The sequence below is a fragment of the Dipodomys spectabilis genome, unplaced genomic scaffold (genome assembly GCF_019054845.1).
Source record: "Dipodomys spectabilis isolate Male_0828 unplaced genomic scaffold, ASM1905484v1 ptg000030l, whole genome shotgun sequence".
In the NCBI taxonomy this organism is placed as follows: domain Eukaryota; kingdom Metazoa; phylum Chordata; class Mammalia; order Rodentia; family Heteromyidae; genus Dipodomys; species Dipodomys spectabilis.
Window position 1 is genome coordinate 11,489,971 of NW_024870707.1, and position 22,397 is coordinate 11,512,367.

A 22,397-nucleotide genomic window follows, 5' to 3' on the forward strand; every position below is an offset into this window, starting at 1 on the left:
GCTAACCTTAGGAAAAATCTTTAGCTCAGGGGCTGGGGAGGTGGCTCAGTGGTAGAGCGCTTGTCTTGCAAAAATCTTTAGCTCAGTTTTTAAAACCACAACCAATTAGTTACGTACCAGCTTTACTATTATTTCTTAAGTTCTATCTTATAAAACTTAAGACATACTCTACCATCTGCTACTTATTCCAACATTTGGTGGTTAGTCTTAATTTCTTCCTTTTTCCATTTCAGAACAAATATTTAAGACAATTCTTACTTCCCAAATTCTTATCTAAAGGAAATCACTCACCACCCCTCTTAATTACCTTCCAAAGCTTTTCTTTACAGTGTTTTGTAAGATCTCTGTTTTGGGGTTGGGAAGGTGGCTCAGAGGTACAGTGCTTGCCTCGCACGCATGAGGCCCTGGGTTTGATTCCTCAGTACCACATAAACCGAAAAAGCTGGAAGTGGTACTGTGGCTCAAGTGGTAGAGCGCTATCCTTGAGCTGATGAGCTCAGGGACAGCGCCTAGGCCCAGGGTTCAAGCAATATGCTCCGGGGTATTAGTACAATCGGTGGGTTGCTTGCTGCCCAAGGGGCAGGGGACATGGCTGTCTGGACGCTCGGGTCCAGAGCTGGCACAGGCTCGCCCAGCGAGAGAGAGTGGCCCCGCTGGGCTGAAGACTGAGCGGCGACCGGGACAGAGCAGCAGGTGCCCTCGGCCTCCGGGGCGGGGCGGCCTCCCGCACACCTCCCTGCTTCCCTCCTCCAGTACTTTCCAAACTCTCTCCTAGCTCCTCTTCTCAAATCTCACGGCTTCCCATATGGGAGGCAGGGTTTTGTAGCGGTGAGGCAAGGAGTCCCCAGACCTAAGGCTGGGAAAAGTGTCCCCCCTCCCCCCAATCCAGGCCTATGAGGAGGAGGTGACGAGGCGTCCATCCCCTGAGTCCCTGGCAACCCGGCCCGGGGAAGTGGAGCCCAGGATGAGGGCGGGGCTTTGTAGATTAGGGGAAGTCACTCAACTAGATGGGCGGAGCGAGGGTGTCCCTCCGAGGGAGAGGTGGGCGGGACTTCCCGTATTATGGGGCGGTGCCCTGGAAGGGGCGTGGTTTCCCAATAACGCTGGCTCGACCAACGAGGGGCGAGGCTAAACCGCAGAGGGCGGAGCCTTGGTGAGGCGGAGCTCTGGTTGGGGGCGGAACTAGAGGGGCGGGGCATGGGCTAGGGGCGGTGCTGTCTTGGCTCCTCCCCTCCCCCTCGGCCTCGGGTGTCCCCGTGACGAGGCAGCGCGGAGCCACCGCGGGTCCGGCCCATCCCGCCGCAGCAGCCCGGAGGCAGAGCAGGGGTGAGGCGGGGAGAGCAGCGCCGAGTGGGGCCCGGGGCGCAGCCAGGTGAGGCCGCCGGGGCGTAGGGGGCGGGGGCTGCGGCGGGCGGGCCCCGGCGGGCGCGGGGGGCGTGTTTGCGTGTCTGGGGGCGGCGGGGGAGGGGGAGTGGGCCGGCGGTTGTCTGCGCGTCTGCGGTGGCGGGTCCGGGGTGGGCTCCGTGCGGGTGCTGGCATCGCGGGGGGGGGGGGGGGCGCCCAGTGTGTATCTGCGTGTGCGGTGCCCGGGGACGCGGGCCTGCCCCGGCGCAGCCCCTCCGGCGTGGGGATGTTTTCCAAACAGGCTGCCTGCGGGAGACGCGCGCCGCTGCGGCCGGAGCGCGGGGAGCGCCGCCCCCACAGGCCTCCGGACGCCCGCGGCTGCGGACCCCGGCCGACACGGGGGGCGGGGGGGGGCCGGAGGGGCGGGCGCGCACCCAGGAGGGATCCGGAGGCCTGCCTGCAGTGCGCGGCCGAGATGGGGAGACTGAGTCAGATGGATGGTGAGAGGAAGGCAGGCAGGCAGGCGGAGAGGGGGTGGAGAGTGGGAAGAGAGAAGGACGGAGCTGGGAGGACAGAGAGTCATTGAGAAATAGACGAGACAGACCGAGGGCTAGACCTGCAGAGAGACAGGACGAATGAGGATGGTTTACAGATCCCAAGAGCCTGACAGAGGGTAACTCGGGTCCTGGGGCTTAGATCTGGAGCCAGGAACTCTGAATGAGAGGTAAGGGCCCTCACCTCCTCGGTTGCCAGTCTTCAAAGTACGTTCAAGGCTGGGATCTTGGGCACAAAACACTCTCTGACCTCCCCAAATTGTTCCATCTCTCTGATCCCACCCAATAGTTTGCCCCTCTGACTGCCACCCCTTCTTTTTATTCCATCCCACCCTTCTCCCCTTTGTGGTGTCCCAGGAAGCCCAGGACAGGTAGAGGTGGATGGTGAAAGGTCACCATCACCTTAACCCAAGTGGCCATTTAGGAGCCAAGACTGGGGATTGAGGGGAACTGGGGTGGGAAGCCGTAAGCTCTTTTTCCCCTCTCCTGCTCTGCCCAGAATGGTGCTTGAAGGAAATCCTGAAGTGGGGTCTTCCCGAACCTCAGACCTCCAGCACCCTGAGAACAGTGGCTCTTGCCTTCTCTCTTCTCCTGGTGAAGATGCACAGCCAGGCGAGGAGCCCATCAAATATGGCGAACTCATCGTCCTAGGGTGAGCCTAACCTGCTCCGGGAGGGGTGGGTCCGTTCTAGGCACCTCCTTGGGGCAGCCAGAATAAGGAAGGGCCCTAGCTCCCCAGAGGGTCTTTTGCTATTTGATTCTCAGATGAAAGACAAAGCTGACCAAACCCTCCACCATGTGTAATTATTTTTTCATAAATCCCTGAGACAACTCTGTCTACCCAAGTTTCTGGTCTCAAAAGAACATAGTACCACCAGCTGCAGTCTGCAAAGCACTGAGGGCGTGTGTAGTATAGGGTGAAAAATTGAGGTTCTACCAAAACTGCTTAGTTCCATTCCTGCCTCTGCAAGTTGCTGAACTTCCCCGTGCCTCAGTTTCCCCATTTTGTAAGCAGTGATAACAAAAATCCCTACCTTGAAGGGTTGTAAGGACAAAGGAAGGAAGGAAGGAAGGAAGGAAGGAAGGAAGGAAGGAAGGAAGGAATTTTTATTATGTAAAGAACAGCACAGCACCCAGCACGTGCCAAGTGTTCTGGGAGGCAAGCCTGTGCCAAGCCCTTTCATGGACATTATTTCATTTCAATCTTCACAAAGATGCTGTGAGGAAGGAGGTGAGGAAACCGAGGCTCAGAGAGGGGAAGTGCCTGGTCCAAGGGCACACAGCTGGTAAGTGGCAGGGCTGGGATTTGGACCCAAGTTTTCTTACTCTAGATCTGGTATGCTGTCACACAACCATAGCTCTCCTTCACAGTACAAATGACAAAACTGAGTCTAGGGAAGAAGAATATGACTTGATGACTGCAAAGACCTCATTTCTTCTTAATCTTTGCCTGATCAGGATCCATGGACCTTCCATGCAGCTCTTTCCCCAGACACACATTCCTTCTCTTCCTCTCCCATCAGAGTCTCCTTTTGGCCATCAGTCCTGAAGAAACTGCTTGAGAAGTTGTAGTTTCATGATGATAATGATTAAGCATAACAACAGCTACCATTTGTTGATCTATACATGACATGTGATTTTTTTTTTCTTCTTTTGCCAGTCCTGGGGCTTGAACTCAGGGCCTGGGCACTACTCCTGAGCCTCTTTGTGCTCAAGGCTAGTGCTCTACCATTTGAGTCACAGCACCACTTCTGGCTTTTTCTGAGTAGTTTATTGGAGATAAGAATGTCATGGACTTTTCTTCCCAGGCTGGCTTTGCACCTCAATTCTCAGATCTCAGCCTTTTGAGTAGCTAGGACTACAGGATTACAGGTGTGAGCCACCAGCACCTGGCTATGACATATGCTTTTTAAAAAATAAAGGTAAGATATACTTATCAAGAACTTGCTGTAACTATACCACAATGCCAAACAAACACTTTTGTTCTCAAAAATCAACCTGCATTTACAACATGGCCCTTCATGTTCTAGAATAAAGACCTGCAGGTCAAAAAAAAAATCAACCTGCAAAGTAAGTCCTGAAAAATGAGCCTCATTTTATGGAAGTCATGGGGTGAGTAGAAGAGCATTTGTGTGTGTGTGTGTGTGTGTGTGTGTGTGTGTGTGTGTGAGAGAGAGAGAGAGAGAGAGAGAGAGAGAGAGAGAGAGAGAGCACACGCAAGCGAGCAAGCAAGCTGGTACTGGTCCTTGAATTCAGGGGCTTGTGCTTTTGTTTAGATTTTTCTGTTCAAGGCTGTCACTCTACCACTTGAGTCATACCTCCACTTCTGGCTTTTTGCTGGTTCAATGGAGATTAGAGTCTCATGGACTTTTCTGCCCAGGCTGTCTTCAAACTGAGATCCTCAGATCTCAGACTCCTGAGTAGGTAGGATTACAGGCCTGAACTACCAGTGCCCAGGTACAGATTAAGGATTTAAGTTTAGGCCCATCTGAGTCCTTAACTTGGGTCCTGATGAGCCCTCTGACTCCTTTCCTTCCTTATGCAGGAGAAGGGCAACAGATGTCTCACACAGGGGTGTCTGCATTGGAAAAGCTGCTGTTTATTATCATGAAGGAAAGGCTTGCTTTCCAGCCCAGGGAAAGACTTCTGATGGGGGAGACTTTTGACGTAAGAGGATGGGCCCTCTTGACAGCTCTCTATTCTCCCCTGGGCAGGGAGGTTCCATGTCAGGCTGTGCACCAGAACTATTGGAGAGTATATTGAAAACACATCTTGACAGGTGCCTCAAACCTTCAGAATCAGAATCTGGTGGGGCTGGTGAATTTGGATTTTAACACACTCACTGGAGTGAGTCAATCTGAGTGAAATGGCACGTGTGTGTGTGTGTGTGTGTGTGTGTGTGTGTGTGTGTGTGTATGTCTTGAACTCAGGGCCTAGGCGCTGTCCCTTATCTTTTTCACTTCAGGTTGGTGCTTTACCACTTGGAGCCATACCTCCACCTCTAGTTTTTTGATGGTTAATTGGAGATAAAGAGTTGCATAGACTTTCCTGCTCAGATCTCAACCTCCTGAGAAGCTAGGATTAAAAGTATGAGCCATGGACACTTGGCTCCTTGTCTGTACTTGACAGCGCTTATCCCATCACTTTCTGCTCTGAAACCGTCCATGACTCCCCATTGCTTACAGGCAGAATGGTTTTTGCCTGGTGGTCATCTTCCCCTATTGTGCTTTACTGCCCTGAGCTCACAAAGCGCTGGAAGCTTTGGCTCAGGGTGAATACTATTCCATTTTGAAGGGCTTTTGCCAAGTCTGGGGTCAGGCAGATCTGAATGCATATCTGGACTTTGTCACTTACTGACCCCAAGGCAAGTGACTTTACCTCCCCGAACCTCAATGTGTCTCGCTTATAAAATGGGAAGAAAGACCATTGCCTGGCAGGACACCACACAGACGCCTCAGGGGACCAGGGACACAGAGGCAGTGGTGGCTGCTGTGACTCACCCCATCTTTTCTTCTCAGGGTCCTTCCCACTGGATGTGAGCTGGAAAGGAGGGTGGGCATGTGAAGTGAGTGGAGATTTGGACGTAGTGACCTTGAGGGTCTGTGGTTTTTCTTCATGTGTTTTTGAGAAGTGGTATCATAAGTGCTGGTTTGCTGCAGGGGACTCCCCAGTTCTTCAACCCCTACGAGGGGTTCCCCTTCTCCGAAACCCAATCTTGGGATCATGATTCTCTTCTCTTGCCCAGAGGGTTGGGGTGCACTTGGCTTGTGTCTGAGTCAAGGCAGGTGTGCCTGAATTCCTTGAGAACCGATCCTCGCTTCATGAACTCATGATACATCAGTGCTACCAGCCCAGCACCTTCCCCAGACATAGCGCAGCCATCCAGGGACTCATGATGATAGTTTAATGAGACCCCCTGTTCATGCACCAGTTGACTATCATGGGGTCTTCTAGCTTTCCGTGATTCTTGAGCTTGCTTAGCAAGCTAGAGTTGACAGTGTTCTCTAATGCTCCCCAGTCACTCACTTTTCATTCTCTCTCTCCTCCTCTTCCCATACCCTGCTCTTCTTAACCCCTTTAACATTAACAGCTACAATGGGTGTCTGGCAAGCGGGGACAAGGGCCGCCGGCGGAGCCGCCTGGCACTGAGCCGCAGGCCACATGCCAACGGAGTGAAGCCAGACGTCATGCACCACATTTCCACACCGCTCGTCTCCAAGGCAAGCAGCTTATGCCAGTAGACTGAGAACCGAGCACCGTTCTGCCCTCTGTGCCCTTGGCCCGGGTCTTCGGTCTTGCCAGACCCACATGCGCATGCCCCCTGCCCCCCATCCCAGCCCACTGTGTCACTACTCTTTGCCTATGGGGCTACCAGAGCAATGGTGACCCTTGACCTTTTGCAGGATGTGATGTCACACAGCAGTGGCAAAGGGTGAAACGTTGGCTTTAGAAAATTTGGGGTAGAAATTAGCTTCCTGGAGCACACAGCACCCCACTTTCAAATGAGACCAATGAGCCCATTCTGGGGGGAGGACTGTGTAGAGTAACCTGTATAGAGTTCCTGCTGTACTTAGAATCCCCCTGCACAAAATGCTGTTAGCCCTCCCCGGGAGGAGCCCCACTGGGCCCCGAGCTTGTCTTCCCTCAGAAACTTAGCTCTCATGTCCGGGGTGCCCTGGCCAGTGACTACTTTCTCCTCACCAGGCCTTGAGTAACCGAGGCCAGCACAGCATCTCATACACACTGTCCCGGAGCCACTCGGTCATAGTGGAGTACACCCACGACAGCGACACAGACATGTTCCAGGTACGCCCAGCCCCCCCAGCTCCGGGCCTCTGAGCCTCTAAGTGTTTCAGCTCACTCAGCACAGCAGCCCACCCTTCCAACGAGGAAGCAGCGTGTCCCCGCGTGGGTCGCTGACACAGTAAATTGTAGTGGTATCAAGACAGAGAGGCAAGACGCCGCAGAAAGCCATGTGGCTTCAGAGTTCAGAGGGCAGTGTAAGCATTGGCATGCCAGCTCTGTCATTTACTTTGTGCAAGACTTAATCTCTGTGGGCCTTTATTTCCTCATTTGTAAAATAGGACCCATAATGGCAACCACCCCATGGGTGGACACATAAAATGCTTAGTCTATTATAGCAGCTTCAGTAAGGGGAGGGGGCACTGGGATCCGAACTCAGGACTTTGGTATTTGCTGTACTGCTAAACAGCTACACATCTAGTAAATCCTTATTAAATGCTTACAGTTTGCTGCTAGGATTCCTGGGATATCAGTTTTCCATTGGTCTATCAGTGAATTGATCCGTTTTTGTTTTTGAACTGAGTGAGAGTCTTCCCAGAGCTTTGGGAGCAATAGAGCAAGAGCCACTCTAGATGGTGGCTAATTGCACCTCGAGTGGCTTCTTGGGGCCCAGAAGGTCTGGAGAGTCACTGTGTGCTGCCTCTCTGTGGACCCTGCTGCCTCCTTGTTTGGGGTCCTGAGCCTTGCCCATGTGATCGCTGTGCCTGCCCTCCCCTCGCTTGCAGATTGGCCGCTCCACTGAGAACATGATCGACTTCGTGGTAACAGACACCTCCCCGGGAGGAGGGGCCACCGAGGGCCCTTCTGCCCAGAGCACCATTTCCCGTTATGCCTGTCGCATCCTCTGTGACCGCAGGCCACCCTACACGGCCCGCATCTATGCTGCCGGCTTTGACGCCTCCAGCAACATCTTCCTTGGAGTGAGTGTACCCCAGGCAGAGTCGAGCTCTCTACTGGAAAGTGGGGAGGGTTTGGGAAGGCAGCAGCCTGGAGTGATGGGCCGGTCCCCAGCCACACAGGGCCTTAGCAGCCCACATCATGAATAAGCCAAGGGATGTTCAGAGAGGTCATGTGTATGGAGTCCTCTCTGGGACATAAAGGTAGAGTGGGGGCAGCCACCTCCGCGCCCCTTGGGGAAATGTGAGCTGATCTTCAATGTGGTCCCAGGAGCGGGCAGCCAAATGGCGGACCCCCGATGGCCTGATGGATGGCCTGACCACCAATGGGGTCCTGGTGATGCACCCTGCGGGCGGCTTCTCCGAGGACTCGGCCCCAGGTGTCTGGCGGGAGATATCAGTCTGCGGGAACGTGTACACACTGCGGGACAGCCGCTCGGCCCAGCAGCGGGGGAAGCTGGTAGGTGGCCCTCTCCATCTTTTCCCCAGTCCTTCCAGGTCCTCCTCATAATCTGCCTGGAGATAGGTGACGTGCAGTCCTTGTGTCCCAGGTAGTCCCCATGGGCTCTGGCTGGGAGAGCTGCAGGCTCACAGAACTCTCGGTACTTGCCCTACAGAGCAGCCCAGTCCACTCAGGTTGTGGCCTGCACACTTTTTTTTTTTTTTTTTGGTTGGTCGTGGGGCTTGAACTTTGTGCTTGGGCGCTGTCCCTGCGCTCTTCAGCTCAAGGCTAGTGCTCTACCGCTTGAGCCACAGCGCCACTTCCGGTTTTCTAGTGGTTTATTGGAGATGAGAGTCTCACTGACATTCCTGCCTGGGCTGGTTTTGAATCATGATCCTCAGATGTCAGCCTCCTGAGTAGCTAGGATTACAGGCGTGAGCTACCGGCACCTGGTTTGCACACTTCCTGAGTTCTGTGAGGTGATGTAAGATGGAGTCACACGAGGCGCTGTGCAGCACAAGTGGCTTTACAGCTGCTGACAGCCACACTCGATTATGAGAGTGACACTTGGCCTATGTGGAAGCAGCTCACAGTCCACAGTGTTGGCAGCTTGTAGCATGTCTGTCACGTTTAGGTGAGTTCAGCTTTATTATCCTATTCCAACAGGAAAAGGCCCTTAGATTAGTACTTACAGTGCTGGCCTGTGGCCAGTGGCCTGTAATCTGTACCATGTGGTACAGATTAGAGTACTCAGGTCAAGTTGAGAGTGAGATCTAGAGAAAGGAAGGGTTTGTGGCCTTGTTCCTTTCCTGGACCCTTCTGTCCCTGAGGTATGTGAGCCTGGGAGACACAAAAGCTCAGGGGAAAGCAGAGCTTTCCAGTGTTAACTATTGGTTTTGAAAATTACACATGTAGCTCAGAGGTAAAAAATCTACACTTAGATGGGCTGGGAAGGTGGTTCAATGGTAGAGTGCTCGCCTCGCATGCATGAGGCCCTGGGTTCGATTCCTCAGTGCCACATACACAGAAAAAGCTGGAAGTGGCTCTATGGCTCAAGTGGTAGAGCACTAGCCTTGAGCTGAAGAGCTGAGGGACAGCGCCCAGGCCCAGAATTCAGGCCCCATGACCAACCAAAAAAAAAAATCTGCACCTAGAATGTGGTAGGTTCTGGGTTTGATCCTCAGAACCATGGAAAGTCCAGAAACAAAGGGTTTGATCCTCAGAACCATGGAAAGTCCAGAAACAAAATTATGTACCTCAACTGGGTATAGTAGGGCATACCTATAATCCCAGCACTTGGGAGCCAGAAGCAGGAGGACTGTGAGTTGGATGTCAACCTGGTTATATAATGAGACCATATCTCAACGAACAACAACAAATCTCTGTACATGAATGTGTCACAAACACATGCTTGTTGAGCACCTACTGTGCTAGGCGCCCTTTGAATTATTTATACCTACTGCCTCACAAGACTCGTTTGAGATACTGAAATGTGGAATTCAGCTTGAAATAGAAACTAAACACATAGAGAGGTTAAGTGACTCTCCCAGGGATGCAGAGTTAGTGAGCCCCAGTTCAAACCTAGGTGGTCTGTTCATCACAATCCCCACGATCTTTGCTCTGGGCTACGTATCCAGCATTTTTCTGGCCTTCACCATTATTGGAGACCTCTGGAAAGCACTTTAGAAAATGTCCGGATGTCCAGATTGATAGAACCAGATTTGTTTCCCCGGTACACCAAACCCAAGTCCTGCTGAGAGCTGGGGAAGAGGGGTGGGTGGAGCGGGCTGTCTGCCCTCTCAGCTGCCCTGCCGGCCCAGGCGTCCTCTGCAGGGGCTCCAGGGGGCTGCAGCCCGATGGCTGGGCGGGGACATCTTGGACTAAGGCTTTCTGCTGTCTCTGGCAGGTGGAAAATGAATCCAATGTGTTGCAAGACGGCTCCCTCATTGACCTGTGTGGGGCCACGCTGCTGTGGCGCACTCCGGCAGGCTTGCTGCGGGCGCCCACGCTGAAACAGCTGGAGGCCCAGCGGCAGGAGGCCAACGCAGCGCGGCCCCAGTGTCCCGTGGGCCTCAGCACCCTGGCCTTCCCCAGTCCAGCCCGGGGCCGCACAGCCCCTGACAAGCAGCAGCCCTGGGTCTACGTCCGCTGCGGCCACGTCCACGGCTACCACGGCTGGGGCTGTCGACGGGAGCGGGGGCCCCAGGAGCGTGAATGTCCTCTCTGCCGACTCGTGGGTCCCTATGTACCCCTGTGGCTAGGCCAGGAGGCTGGGCTGTGCCTGGACCCGGGGCCCCCCAGTCATGCTTTCGCGCCCTGCGGCCATGTCTGCTCTGAGAAGACTGCCCGCTACTGGGCCCAGACACCACTGCCGCACGGCACGCACGCCTTCCACGCGGCCTGCCCCTTTTGCGGGGCCTGGCTCACCGGTGAACATGGCTGCGTCCGCCTCATTTTCCAGGGGCCTCTGGACTAGGCTCTCCAGGGCCCTCCCGGCTGTGCCCACCTGCTCCAGCCCCCGCCCCCCTGCAGCTCACAGGGAGCTCTGCATGTGGAACTCTGCCTGCTGGCGCCTGGCCACACCAGCTGGACACACTGGATGGGTGGGGGCCCCCCTCCCCAAGGGGGTTCCGGAAATCTTCCCAGTCATCCTGAAGGGAATCTGCGGTACCAGCTGTGCCCCCAGGCGATGGAGGGAAGCTCAGGCCCCTGCCGTACCCTTCCTGGGGTCTCCCCCATCATGCCGGTTACACTGTGCCCCTGCCAGGGCAGTGAAGGGACTATGGCCCCTGACCCCCAGCTTCTGCTGGTTGGGCTCCCCAGCCTGCCAACCCGGTAACAGATACTCACCCTTCTCGCGGCTGCCCTGGGTTCCCTTAGAAACCTCGCTGCTCAGCTGCCCTTCCAAACCCACACATTCCCCGCCCTCCCTCCCCCAATGCGTTCAGAGCTTCCAGCCCTGATTGGGGAGTGGGTGTGGGCAGGCTGGGACTGAGCGAAATGGAGTTCGAGGTTCAGTGGAGGATGGACAGTTGGGTGCATTCGGATGGGCGAATCCTTGGGTTGGGGAATAGGCTTTGTTGGCCTTGGGAAAGCATGGAAGGCTTCAGGGAGGAAGTGGCACAGGAACCGAGCCTCTGTGGTGGTTCTCAGTCTACCAGGCCCACGGGAAACGGTGTATGCTCTGCCTACTGTGGGTCGCAGGCTGAGGGGAAAGGAAGGAGGAGGGTCTGAGTGACAGGCTGCAGGGGGTACACAAGAGACTGGTGAGAAGATGCTGGATAGGGTGTCTGGACTCTTAATTTGTGGACAGCCAGGAGTCCACAAAGTGGCTGGGAGCAGGGAGCGAGAAGATTCGCTGCTTCAGAGCCCTGGTTCTGACCCAAGGGCTACCACTACTGAACACCCGCCCGCCGTGTGCCCCGCTCTGTGCTGACAGTAATAACAGCTTGGTTCATTGAGCACTCACCAGGCGCCAGGCTCTGCTTCTTGGAGGTTTGGCTGTTAAGTCTTCTTGTGTCCCTGGGAGGGAGGCATCACTGCTTGTTTTCACAGAAAGACAAAATCATTTGCCCTAAGTCACACAGCTAGGAAGTGACCAGGTCAGAATTGAAACCCAACACTGCCCCATTCCCATCACTGCATTTCCTTTGCTGGGCAAGGCTAACGGGAGAGAGTAGTCAGCCTGTCCCCTTGCTCAGTGCCCAGCCCCACATAATGCTCTAGCAATGAGCTCAGTCCTGCCTCTCCAGCTTCCTGAGGAGAGATCTATCCAGCTATCAGCAGCTGACCACCCAGTGAGCTTAGTGTGCAGGGGAAACAGAAAAGTGGGAGCTGGAGAGAGTTGGACTAGGGCCTTGTGGGCCTCAGCAGCCATGGAGGTCAAGTCTGAGTGGACCCCTATTCACCCATGCTATGTATTTTTTCTGGGAGCCAAGGGCCAAGCTGAGGGTATTGCTGGAACTCCTCTAATCACTCCTAGGCAAACTGACCCAGGAACACAAGCGGCTGGCATTCTGGAGGTAAGAAAAGAGAAGGCTATCCAGGTACGGGTGGCTCATGCCTGTAATCCTAGCTACTCAGGAGGCTGAGATCTGAGGATTGCAGTTCAAAGCCAGCCTAGGCAGGAAAGACCATGAGACTCGTATCTCCAATAAACCACCAGAAAACCAGAAGTGGCTCTGTGGCTCAAGTGGTAGAGTGCTAGCCTTGAGCTGAAAAGTTGAGGGACACCGCCCAGGCCCAGAGTTCAAGCCCCATGACTGACCAAAAAAAAAAAAAAAGCAAGGAGTAACAAGCATGACGTGGGCATTGCCCTGGGTTCCTGACAGAACATGAGGAGGAGTGTAGATTCCATTGGGAGGGGCCTGCCTAAGGCCACGCAGCTAGTGACGGCCAGAGGGCACCCACACGTGTGAACAGGAGGGATGCTTCTGGAGTGTCACCCAGTTGCAGTGGGATGGAGGGTAAATGAGGACTTCTGAGTGGGGGTGGAAGGATTTCCCACTCTACTCCCAAACCCTAGAAATAGATGTCTCCCCTGTTTTTACTTCTGACAGTGTTGGGAGCCAAGCAGTAGAACATTCTGGTCCCATTTCTAGTGGGAAATTTCTGGCTCTAGGAGAGACAAGCAAAAGACATGTCTGTGGGTGCTTGGGGAAATTCAGGGCTGTTAGAAGCCAGGCACTCCCGTCCTTGCCCCAACTCTGCTCTTTGCCAGATCTTTGAACCTGGGATCCTATGGTAATTAAATGCAATGACCTCTGCCTCGCCAAGTGCTTGTGAATGTATGGAAAGCATCTGTGAAAAAGTACTTAATATTATTTCCTCGCCTGGCTCTTATACTTCTGGGGAAAACCCAGGTAGGTGACAGCCATGATCCCAATTAGACGACTGTGTGTGTGTGTGTGTGTGTGTGTGTGTGTGTGTGTGTGTGTGTGTGTGTGTGTGTGTGTGTGTGTGTGTGTGTGTGTGTGTGTGTGGTGGGGGGTTGAGTTCTGAATAAGGCTAGGCCCCAGCTTACAGATTCCTGAAGACATGTGTGTTCTAATGGAAATAATGGACACTCTTAGTTTTCCCATCTGTGCAATGGGTTAAATGTTAAGCTCTATCAAAGGCTTTGCATGAATTAAGGGAGTCCCCCCAAGGCCAGCTCTGGTATAGGACTAAAGTAAATGCTGTTGACCATCATAAAATGAAATTAGGCAGGACTAGAATATAGAAAGTTGCCTAGGTGGCTCAGTGATAGAGTGCTTGCCTCGCATGCACGAGGCCCTGAGTTCGATTCCTTAGCACCACATAAGCAGAAAAAGCCGGAAGTGGTGGTGTGGTTCAAGTGGTAGAGCTCTAGCCTTGAGCTGAAGAGCTGAGGGACAGCACCCAGACCTAGAGTATAGGCCTCATGACCGCCAAAAAAAAGAAAAAGAAAGAAAGCAGTTTCCTATCAAGTAAAGTGTCCTAGGTTCCATCACCAGTACAAAAACTAAACCAAACTAAACAATAACAACAAAAGGAAGAAAAAAGAAAAAAAAAGTTGAATCCCAAGGCCTGAATACTGGATCCTTTGCCCACTCCAGCTGCCCCCTGGTGGTCATAGACAGCTATTACCTCCTCTTAAAGAGTACATTTCCAATTCACCTGACAAAACACAAGAAAGGACATAAACCCCTTAATTGATCTCCTGTATATAAGGAACCCACAACTAATAGTACTAGTGTGAAGAGCTTTGGGAACTTTTGTGAATGAGAAACATGTCTGTGGTGGACAATGACTGCCCTGAGCCTAGACACAGGCAAGACAAGGACAGCATGCTGGACTTCAAACACTGCCTCTGCGCACACACAGCACTGACCAGCTGGCAGTCACTGGTGCCTAGGATATTCCTGGAATGGATTCACTTATTAATCCAGTTTTCCGGCTGATGAAGCCAAGATCTATGAGCTAAAGTGACCCACTTAAGGTCACAGCTAGCAGGACACCAGTGGCTCACACCTGTAATCCTACTCAGGAAACGGAGATCTGAGGATTGGGGTTTGAAGCTAGCCTGGGAGATTAATCCGAAAGACTGATCTCTAATTAACAGCAAAAAGTTGGAAGTGAAGATCTGTTTCAAGTGGTAGGGTGGTACTAGCCTTGAGCAGAAAAAGCTAAGGTACAGCTTCCAGGCCCTGAGTTCAAGCCCCAGTACTGGCACACACATGTGCACACACACACAAAAGGTCACACATCCGGGGATGAAAAAAGCTTGATTTGACCTTCGATCACTGCAGTAGCATTGATTCCTCGCACCTACAACTCTGTAGTCTCTGAGGGGCCTCCACTCCAGACGCCCTTCCTCCCACCCCCACCGCCAGCCCACCAGGTCGAGTAAAGCAGGTCGGGGGACTCTAGGAGTCTCTCCTGCACAGGGACCTTGGTGCTCTGGGATCTTGTCAGCCGCGTTGACCTGGGCCAGGCCGCCGACGAGCCGGTCACCCAGGGTCCCCACCCCCACGCGAGCGTGGCCGGCGCACAAAAGGCCAAGGCCGCAGGGGCCAAGCCGAGCGATTCGCGTAGTGCCCGGGAGGCAGGGTGCTTGTTTCTTCCCGCCTATTGGCTGAAGCCGCTGTCCGTCTGGGCCCGGGAACCAGACAATTGGCCAATGAGGGCGGGGTTTGGGAAGCCCCAATGAATGGGGGAGCCGGAAGCAGGAAGTGAGTTTGCGAGCGGAGCAGCTGCTGCAGGTGAGTTTGCGGCGCCTGGGTTTGGGGGTCACATTGTGTCACCCTCAAGGGATCAGCGCGACGCGGGGCCGAGCACAAGATCGGCCCCTTCCTGCGCATCCTCCACGACTCCCTGCAAGGCTTTGCGGGTCCCAGGGCCGCGGGCGTGGCGAGCCGCAGAGTTCAGACCCCTTCGGAACCCCGGGACTCGCGCGTGGGGGCGGAGCCCGGGGCCGGGGGCGGCCGGGGGCGCCAGGCTGGGCCGCGGCGGGGCCGTGCCCCGGCCTAGGAGATCCCGGCGCCCAGCGAGCGTGTAACAGCTTTGGTAAGATTCTTGCCCTCACCGATTCTCAATTTCCCCATCTGTCCAATGGGCAGCGAACTTCTGTGACTTTCCCGGACGAGAAGGAAGGCAGGAGAAGGAGAATGGAGGGCAAAGACAGAGGGACTGGAATAGGTCACTTGCTGGCAGCGCGGTGAGGAATAGGACCGGGAAAAAAATTTTCAAGTTCTTCTTTTTTTAAAATAAATTATTATAAAGGTGATGTACAGAGGGGTGACAGTTACATAAGTCAGATAAAGAGTATTCATTTCTCTCTTTTTCCCTCCCATCCCCCGCACAAGTCTTACACACATTTTCAAGTGAGTACCACTGCTGCATTTGTTCACCCTCTGCCCTTTCATTTCTGTACTCCCCTTACCTCCCAAAGACAGATTCATGAACAAAAAGAAAACAAAAACAGCAGCAAAGAAAAAAACAACCTCTTTTTTTCCATTTCCTGGAGTTCATTTGATAAATATTATCTGACCAGATGCACATAGACATTGCACCTTTGTGTTCCTCCACCAAAAATATCCTTTGGAGGAACCCTATTGCACTGTTGGTAGGAATGCAAACAGTACAACCACTCTGGGCAGCAGTCTGGAGGTTCTTCAAAAAAAAAAAAAAAAACCCCACAAAACAAAACAAAAAGTAGGTGGGGTGCTGGTGGCTCACCCCTGTAATCCTACCTATTCAGGAGGCTGAGATCTGAGGATCTAGGTTGGAAGCCAGCCCAAGCACCAAAATTTGAGACTCTTATCTCCAATTAATCACCAGAAAATGGAACGTGGTGTTGTGGCTCAAAGGAAAGAATGCTAGCCTTGGGTTAAAGCACTCAGGAACCATGCCTAAGCCCAGAATTCAGGTCCCATGGCTTAATCTTCCCTACAACCCAGCCATACCACTGCTGGGCATCTACCTAGAGCATCACAAGCCAGGATACCATAAAGATACTTTTACATCCATGTTCATTGCTGCACTGTTCACAATAGCCAACTTAGGGAAACAGTCCAGATGTTCCTACGATAGAGTGGATCCAAAAAAATGTACCTGGTGCTGGGAAGGTGGCTCAGTGGTAGAGTGCTTGCTTTGCATGCATGAGGCCCTGGGTTGGATTTCTCAGCACCCCATAAGCTGAAAAAGCCAGAAGGGGCGCTGTGGCTTAAGTGGTAGAGTGTTAGCCTTGAGCTCAAGAGCTGAAGGACAGTGCCCAGGCCCATAGTTCAGACCTCATGGCTGGCAAAAATAAAGTGCTACTTATACACAATGGAATTTTACACAGGCATTAGAAAGAATATTATATCATTTGAAGGGAAATGGATGGACCTAGAACAAACTATGTTAAGTAAAGTAAGCCAGGTCAGAAATAAATGGCACATGTTTTCTTTTATATGCAAAAGCTAGATCTGAAATACACTGGCACATGATAAATTATACAGGACTCTAGGCATTTATTCACAGTGAAGGCAAAGGAGGATACTCTTTTTTTTAAGTTCTATTTTATTTTTTGTGTTTTGTTTATTTTTTTATTTTGCCAGTCCTGGAGCTTGAACTCAGGCCCAGGGCACTGTCCCTGAGCTTCTTTTGTTCAAGGCTAGCACTCTACTACTTGAGCCACAGTCACTTCCAGGTTTTTCTGTTTATGTGGTACTGAGGAATTGAACCCAGGGCTTCATGCATGCTAGGCAAGCACTCTACCACTGAGCCACATTCCCAGCCCCAGAGGATATACTCTTAAGAAAGGAACACAAAGGCACAATGCCTGTGTACTTCTGATCATATAAAATAGTATCTAAATGAACTCCAGGAAATGGAAATGAGATTTTTTTTCTTTGTTGCTGTTTTGTTGTTGTTGTTGTTTTGGTTGTTGTTGGTGGTGGTCATGGGGCTTGAACACAGGGCCTGAGCGCTGTCCCTGAGCTCTTTTGCTCAAGGCTGGTGCTCTATGACTTTGAGCCACAGCTCCACTTACAGTTTTCTGATGGTTAATTGGAGCTATCTATCTCATGGTCTTTCCTACCTGTGCTGGTTTTGAACTGCGATCCTCAGATCTCAGCCTCCTGAGTAGCTAGGATTACAGGCATGAGCCACCAGTGCTTTGTTTTCTTTTTGTCTTGTTTGTTCGTGTATCTGTCTTTGGGAGGGTAAGAAGGGCACAGAAGTGGAGAGACAAAGGGTGGACAAATGCAGCAGTGGTGCTCACTAGACTATGTTGAAAATGCACTATACAACTTGTGGATGGGGATGGAAGGGAAAAACTGGGAGAGAGTTAGAGAAGGGGTGACATTGACCAAAGTGAAAAGTACCCACCTGGTTTATGTAACTGTCACCCCTCTGTACATCACCTTTCTAATAACAACTTAAAAACACTTAAACTAAAAAAAAAGAACATCCTTTGATTTCACTGTGTGTGAATGCCTAGGGATCAATATAATTTATTATGTCCCAGCATATATTAGATCTAGCTTCTGTATATGAGAGAAAACATGCTCCTTTGACTCTTTGAGCTTGGCTTACCTCACTTAACATAATTTTTCTAGGTGTGTATAGGTACCACATTTTTTGGGATCCATTCATCTATTGTAGGGCATCTAGGCTGTTTCTATGAATTGGCTATTGTGAATAGTGCAGCCCACATGGATGTGCAAGTATCTTTATGGTATTCTGGTTTGTGATATTCTGGCTAGATGCCCAGGAGTGGTATGGCTAGATCGTAGAGAAGGTCTATGCTTAGTTTTTTGAAGTCACTCCAGACTGCTGTCCAGAGTCATTGCACTAGTTTATAGTCCCACTGACAGTGCAATAGGGTTCCTTTTTCCCACATCCCTGCCAACATTTGTTGTTCAAAATCACAATGAGCTGGGTGCTGGGGGCTCACACCTGTAATCCTACCTACTCAGGATCTGAGGATTGTGGTTCAAAGCCAGCCCAGGCAAGGAAAGGCTGTGAGACAGTAAGCTCTAATTGACCACCAGAAAACTGGAAGTGGAGCTGTCGCTCAAAGCCATAGAGTACCAGCCTTGAGCAAAAAAGCTCACAAGACAAAACAACAACAACAAAAATCAAATTCACAATGTTGGCCAGTCTAATTGGGGTAAGATGGACTTTTAGAGTTGTTTTGATTTGTGTTTCCTTTATGGCCAAGGATGATAAGCATTTCCTCATGTGTTTTTGTTTTTGTTTTTTTGTCAGTTGTGGGCTTGAACTCAGGGCCTGGGCACTGTCTCTGAGCTTTTTTTGCAGAAGACCAGTGCTCTACTACTTTAAACAACAGTGCCATTTGGATTTTCTTTTCTTTTCTTTTTTTTTATTGTGAAAATACTGTACAGAGGGGTTACAATTACATGGGCAAGATAGTGAGTACATTTCTTATCAAGCATTGTAGCCTCCTCCTTTGTTTACCCTTCCCATCCCCCCTCCCCCCCACCTAATTCCCCCCCCCCCCCAAGTTGTAAAGTTCGTTTTTTAACATGACAACTTGTACTTCCCATTCGGATTTTCTGATGATTAATTGGAGATGAGTCTCACAGGGACTTTCTTGACCAGACTGGTTTCAAACTGTGATCCTCAGCTCTCAGCCTTCTGAGTAGCTAGGATTATAAATGTGACCCACTGGCACCTGGTTTGCCATTTTTCAAAAAATTATTATTATTATTATAAAGGTAATATACAAAGGTGTTACAGTTACCTAAGGCAGGTAAAGCGTACATTTCTTTTTGGACAATGCCGCCCCTTCCCTCTCTCTCTCACAGTTTTTCCCTCCTGTACCCACCTACAAGTTGTATAATTCATTTTCAACATTTTTGCCATTCTTACCTCTTCTCTATGAAGTTTCTCCTTAGCTCCTTTGCCCATTTAGTGATTGCTTTATTCGATTTGGGAAGGGTTAGTTTCTTGAGCTCTGTGTGTATATTGGATATGAGGACTTCGTCAGATATATTGCTGGTAAGGATCTCCCAGTCTGTTGGCTGTCTTTTTTTTTTTTTGGTCAGGGGGCTTGAACTCTGGGCCTGAGCGCTGTCCCTCAGCTCTTCAGCTCAATAGGAGTGTTCTACTACTTGAGCCACAGTGCCACTTCTGGCTTTTTCTGTGACTAATTGGAAATAAGAGTCTCATGGACTTTCCTGCCCAGGCTGGCTTTGAACTGTGCTCCTCAGATCTCAGCCTCCTGAGTAGCTAGGATTACAGGCATGAGCCACCGGCACCCGGCTTGGCACCGTCTTTTTAATTTAGTAACTATGGTCTTCGCTGTGCAGAAACTTTATTTTGATGTACTCCTGCCACAGACCAGCCATGTCAAGCTGTTTTGGAGGGAAGAAGGTAGGAGATTGAGGAAGCACACACGCAGGTACACCTTCGAGTGTATTTTTTCTATACAGAGTTTTTGCACAGGAAAGGGCAAGGGGAGGTCAAGATGTATGTGACAAGTTGCATTCTGTAGGTGCCAGCAGCTTTAGCCATAACAGAAATCAGGAGGCCTGTGGTTAGAGATAGCCGAGCACAATGTCTAGCTTCAAGTTATGATGAGAGAAACATCTTCTTTCTCTCTCTCCCAACTGATCAGCTGTTGCTGCTTCAGGCCATGGGCAGGGATGAGGAGGCTCAGGACTGTTGCTCACGGGGCCAGCTCCCAACATAATCCTATTTGTCAAGTCTCTCTCCTATCTGCTGTGCCCCTAGGACTCTTTTCAGAAAGTTTCTGCCTATACCTATATGTTCTAGGAAAATTTTATTCTTTTTTTTTTTTTTTTTCCAGTCATGGGGCTTGAACTCTGGGCTTGGGTATTTCCCCTCAGCTCTTCAGCTCAAGGCAAGCTCTCTACCACTTGAGCCACAGTGCCACTTGGAGCTTTTTGGTGATTTATTGGAGATTAAAAAGTCTCATAGACATGCCTGCCCAGGCTAGCTTTGAACGGTGATTCTCAGAGCTCAGCCTCTTGAGTAGCTATGATTACAGGTGTTAGGCACCAGTACCTGGCATGAAAATCTTAATCCAAGTTAAATCTTGCATGCTGGCTGAGAATGTGGTTTAGTGGTAGAGTGCTCATGCGCTCTGGGTTCTAAGGTCTTGTGTTCAATTCCTCAGTACCACATAAGCAGAAAAAGCTGGCAGTAGTGCTGTGGCTCAAGTGGTAGAGTGCTAGCCTTGGGCAAAAAGAAGCTCAGGAACAGTGCCCAGGTCCTAGACTGGCAAAAACAAACAAAAGAAACCAACCTTGTATGCCAACCAGATGTAGTTGGCATTATCCATTTGTCCTCCCGTGTGTGTGTGTGTGTGTGTGTGTGTGTGTGTGTGTGTGTGTGTGTGTGTGTGTGTGTGTGCGCGCGCGCGCGCACATGCATGGCGGTCCTGGGGTTTGAACTCAGGGGTTGGGTGCTGTCCCTGAGTTTTTTTTGCTCAAGGCTAGTGCTCTATCACCAAGGTTTCACTTCCAGCTTCTTTGGTACTTCACTGGAGGTAATAGTCTTACAGACTTTGCTGCCTGGGCTGGCTTTGAACCGTGATCTTCAGATCTCTGCATCCTGAGTTAGGCTCTGTGACTCAAGTGGTATGCATCTTGAGCTGAAGAGCTCAGGGACAGCATCCAGGTCCAGAGTTCAAGCCCCATGACTGACGGGGGGCGGGGGGGGGGGAGTTCTCACAGACTTTTCTGCCTTAGCTGGTTTTGAACCATGATCCTCAGATCTGTTTCCTGAGAAGCTAAGATTATAGGTGTGTACTACCAGAGCCTAGGTGTTGAAGAAAGTGTTGAACAAGGAGGCTAGGAGCCAGAGGAGGAGAGGCAGGGAGGAGGCTGGCCTAGGGGTCTAGAAATGAGGGTCTGTGCTGCTGACTTCTTCTGGATTTGTGGATTAGGCAAGGCTCTTGGCCTCTCTGGGTCTTAGTTTCCTCATCTGTGATACTAGGAAGTTGGATTCAGACTTCAGGAATGATGGGCCACAGGCCAAATATGGCCCACTAATATATCTCATGATGTCCTTGTGTCAATCCCCTGACTGACTCTCAGGATATCTAGGTGAGTAGGTACCGCAGTATTTCCTTCCCCCCCTGGGTTTTGGGAGGAGCAAGCATAGTCAGGACCGTTCAAATAGGCTGTTGGCATATGCCCTTGGTGGCTGTGATATCGGTGTTGGTTCTCTGCAGGTCTCATGGCAGACACCCAGTACATCCTGCCTAATGACATCGGCGTATCCAGCCTGGACTGCCGAGAGGCCTTCCGCCTGCTGTCACCCACAGAGCGCCTCTATGCCCACTACCTGTCCAGGGCTGCCTGGTACGGAGGCCTGGCCGTGCTGCTACAGACATCCCCAGAGGCGCCCTACATCTATGCCCTGCTCAGCCGCCTCTTCCGTGCCGAGGACCCCGACCAGCTGCGCCATCGCGCCCTAGCCCAGGGCCTGACCGAGGAGGAGTACCAGGTGAGTTCCTGGGGCTGTTTCCTGAAGGGCTGCTAGGTGGGAGGGACCCAGATGTAGGGGGGCACATCTGTCTCTGTTGGAGTAGGTAGTGTGTGTATGTGGCTTCCCGGCCACACAGAGGTCCCTGTGGCTGCTGTGATTACAACTAAGGAAGTAGCAGCAGGTTTCTGTGGAGGAGAGAGGAAGGAGTCCAGAGTAGAAAGCGAGAGGTCTGAGATCTAGGCCACTATTCCACTTCCTCGTGATAGGGACCTGGGAAAAATGTTCTGTTTCCTGACATATATACACACATACATACATATATATACATGTATACACACATATGTGTATACATATACACACACATATATGTATATGTATATATATATATATATATATATATATATATATAATTTGGGGGGGGCAGGATCTGGTGCTGCAGATTGAACTCAGAGCTTCATACTTGCTAGGCAAAGCACTCTTCTGCATGAGCCACACACTAGCCCTTTTTGGTACTGGTTACTTTTTTTGTTGTAGCTTGAACTCTTTCTTTCCTTCCTTCCTTCCTTCCTTCCTTCCTTCCTTCCTTCCTTCCTTCTTTCCTTCCTTCCTTCCTTCCTTCCTTTTTTCCTTCCTTCCTTCCTTTTTGTCGGTTGTGGGGCTTGAACTCTGAGTCTGGGCGCTCTTCCTCAGTTCTTCAGCTCAAGGCTAGTGCTTTACCACTTGAGCCACAGTGCCACTTCTGGCTTTTTCTGTTTAGGTGGTGTTGAGGAATCGAATCCAGAGCTTCATGCATCCAAGCCAAGCACTCTACTAATGAGCCACCTTCCCAGCCATAGCTTGAACTCTTGATCAGCTTTTTTTGCTTGCGGCTTGGCACTCTGCCACTTGAACCATATTACTACCACTTCTGGCTTCTTGCTGGTTAATTGCTGC

The 22,397-nt window shown here is 51.3% G+C and overlaps 2 protein-coding genes across 3 annotated transcripts in view; both read left to right on the top strand.

The window, feature by feature from the left end:
* Nucleotides 1–1,284: 1,284 nt before the first annotated feature.
* Peli3 (pellino E3 ubiquitin protein ligase family member 3) lies at nt 1,285–11,495 on the top strand. Its single transcript, XM_042676077.1, has 8 exons — nt 1,285–1,372; nt 2,398–2,550; nt 3,113–3,184; nt 5,989–6,118; nt 6,603–6,704; nt 7,427–7,621; nt 7,869–8,057; nt 9,946–11,495. The coding sequence occupies exons 2-8, from the start codon at nt 2,399–2,401 to the stop codon at nt 10,513–10,515; spliced, it is 1,410 nt and encodes a 469-aa protein (XP_042532011.1). The 5' UTR covers nt 1,285–1,372; nt 2,398; the 3' UTR covers nt 10,516–11,495.
* Nucleotides 11,496–14,718: 3,223 nt separating this feature from the next.
* Nucleotides 14,719–22,397, top strand: part of Dpp3 (dipeptidyl peptidase 3) — a 28,779-nt gene continuing 21,100 nt past the window's right edge. The window contains exons 1-2 of one of the 2 annotated variants that reach the window (XM_042676173.1): nt 14,719–14,761; nt 21,208–21,482. In XM_042676173.1, the coding sequence (XP_042532107.1) occupies nt 21,213–21,482 (270 nt within the window). In that variant the 5' untranslated portion in view covers nt 14,719–14,761; nt 21,208–21,212. Of the gene's footprint in view, nt 14,762–20,976; nt 21,080–21,207; nt 21,483–22,397 lie in introns of those variants that run through there. The other variant, XM_042676174.1, reaches the window with a different exon arrangement.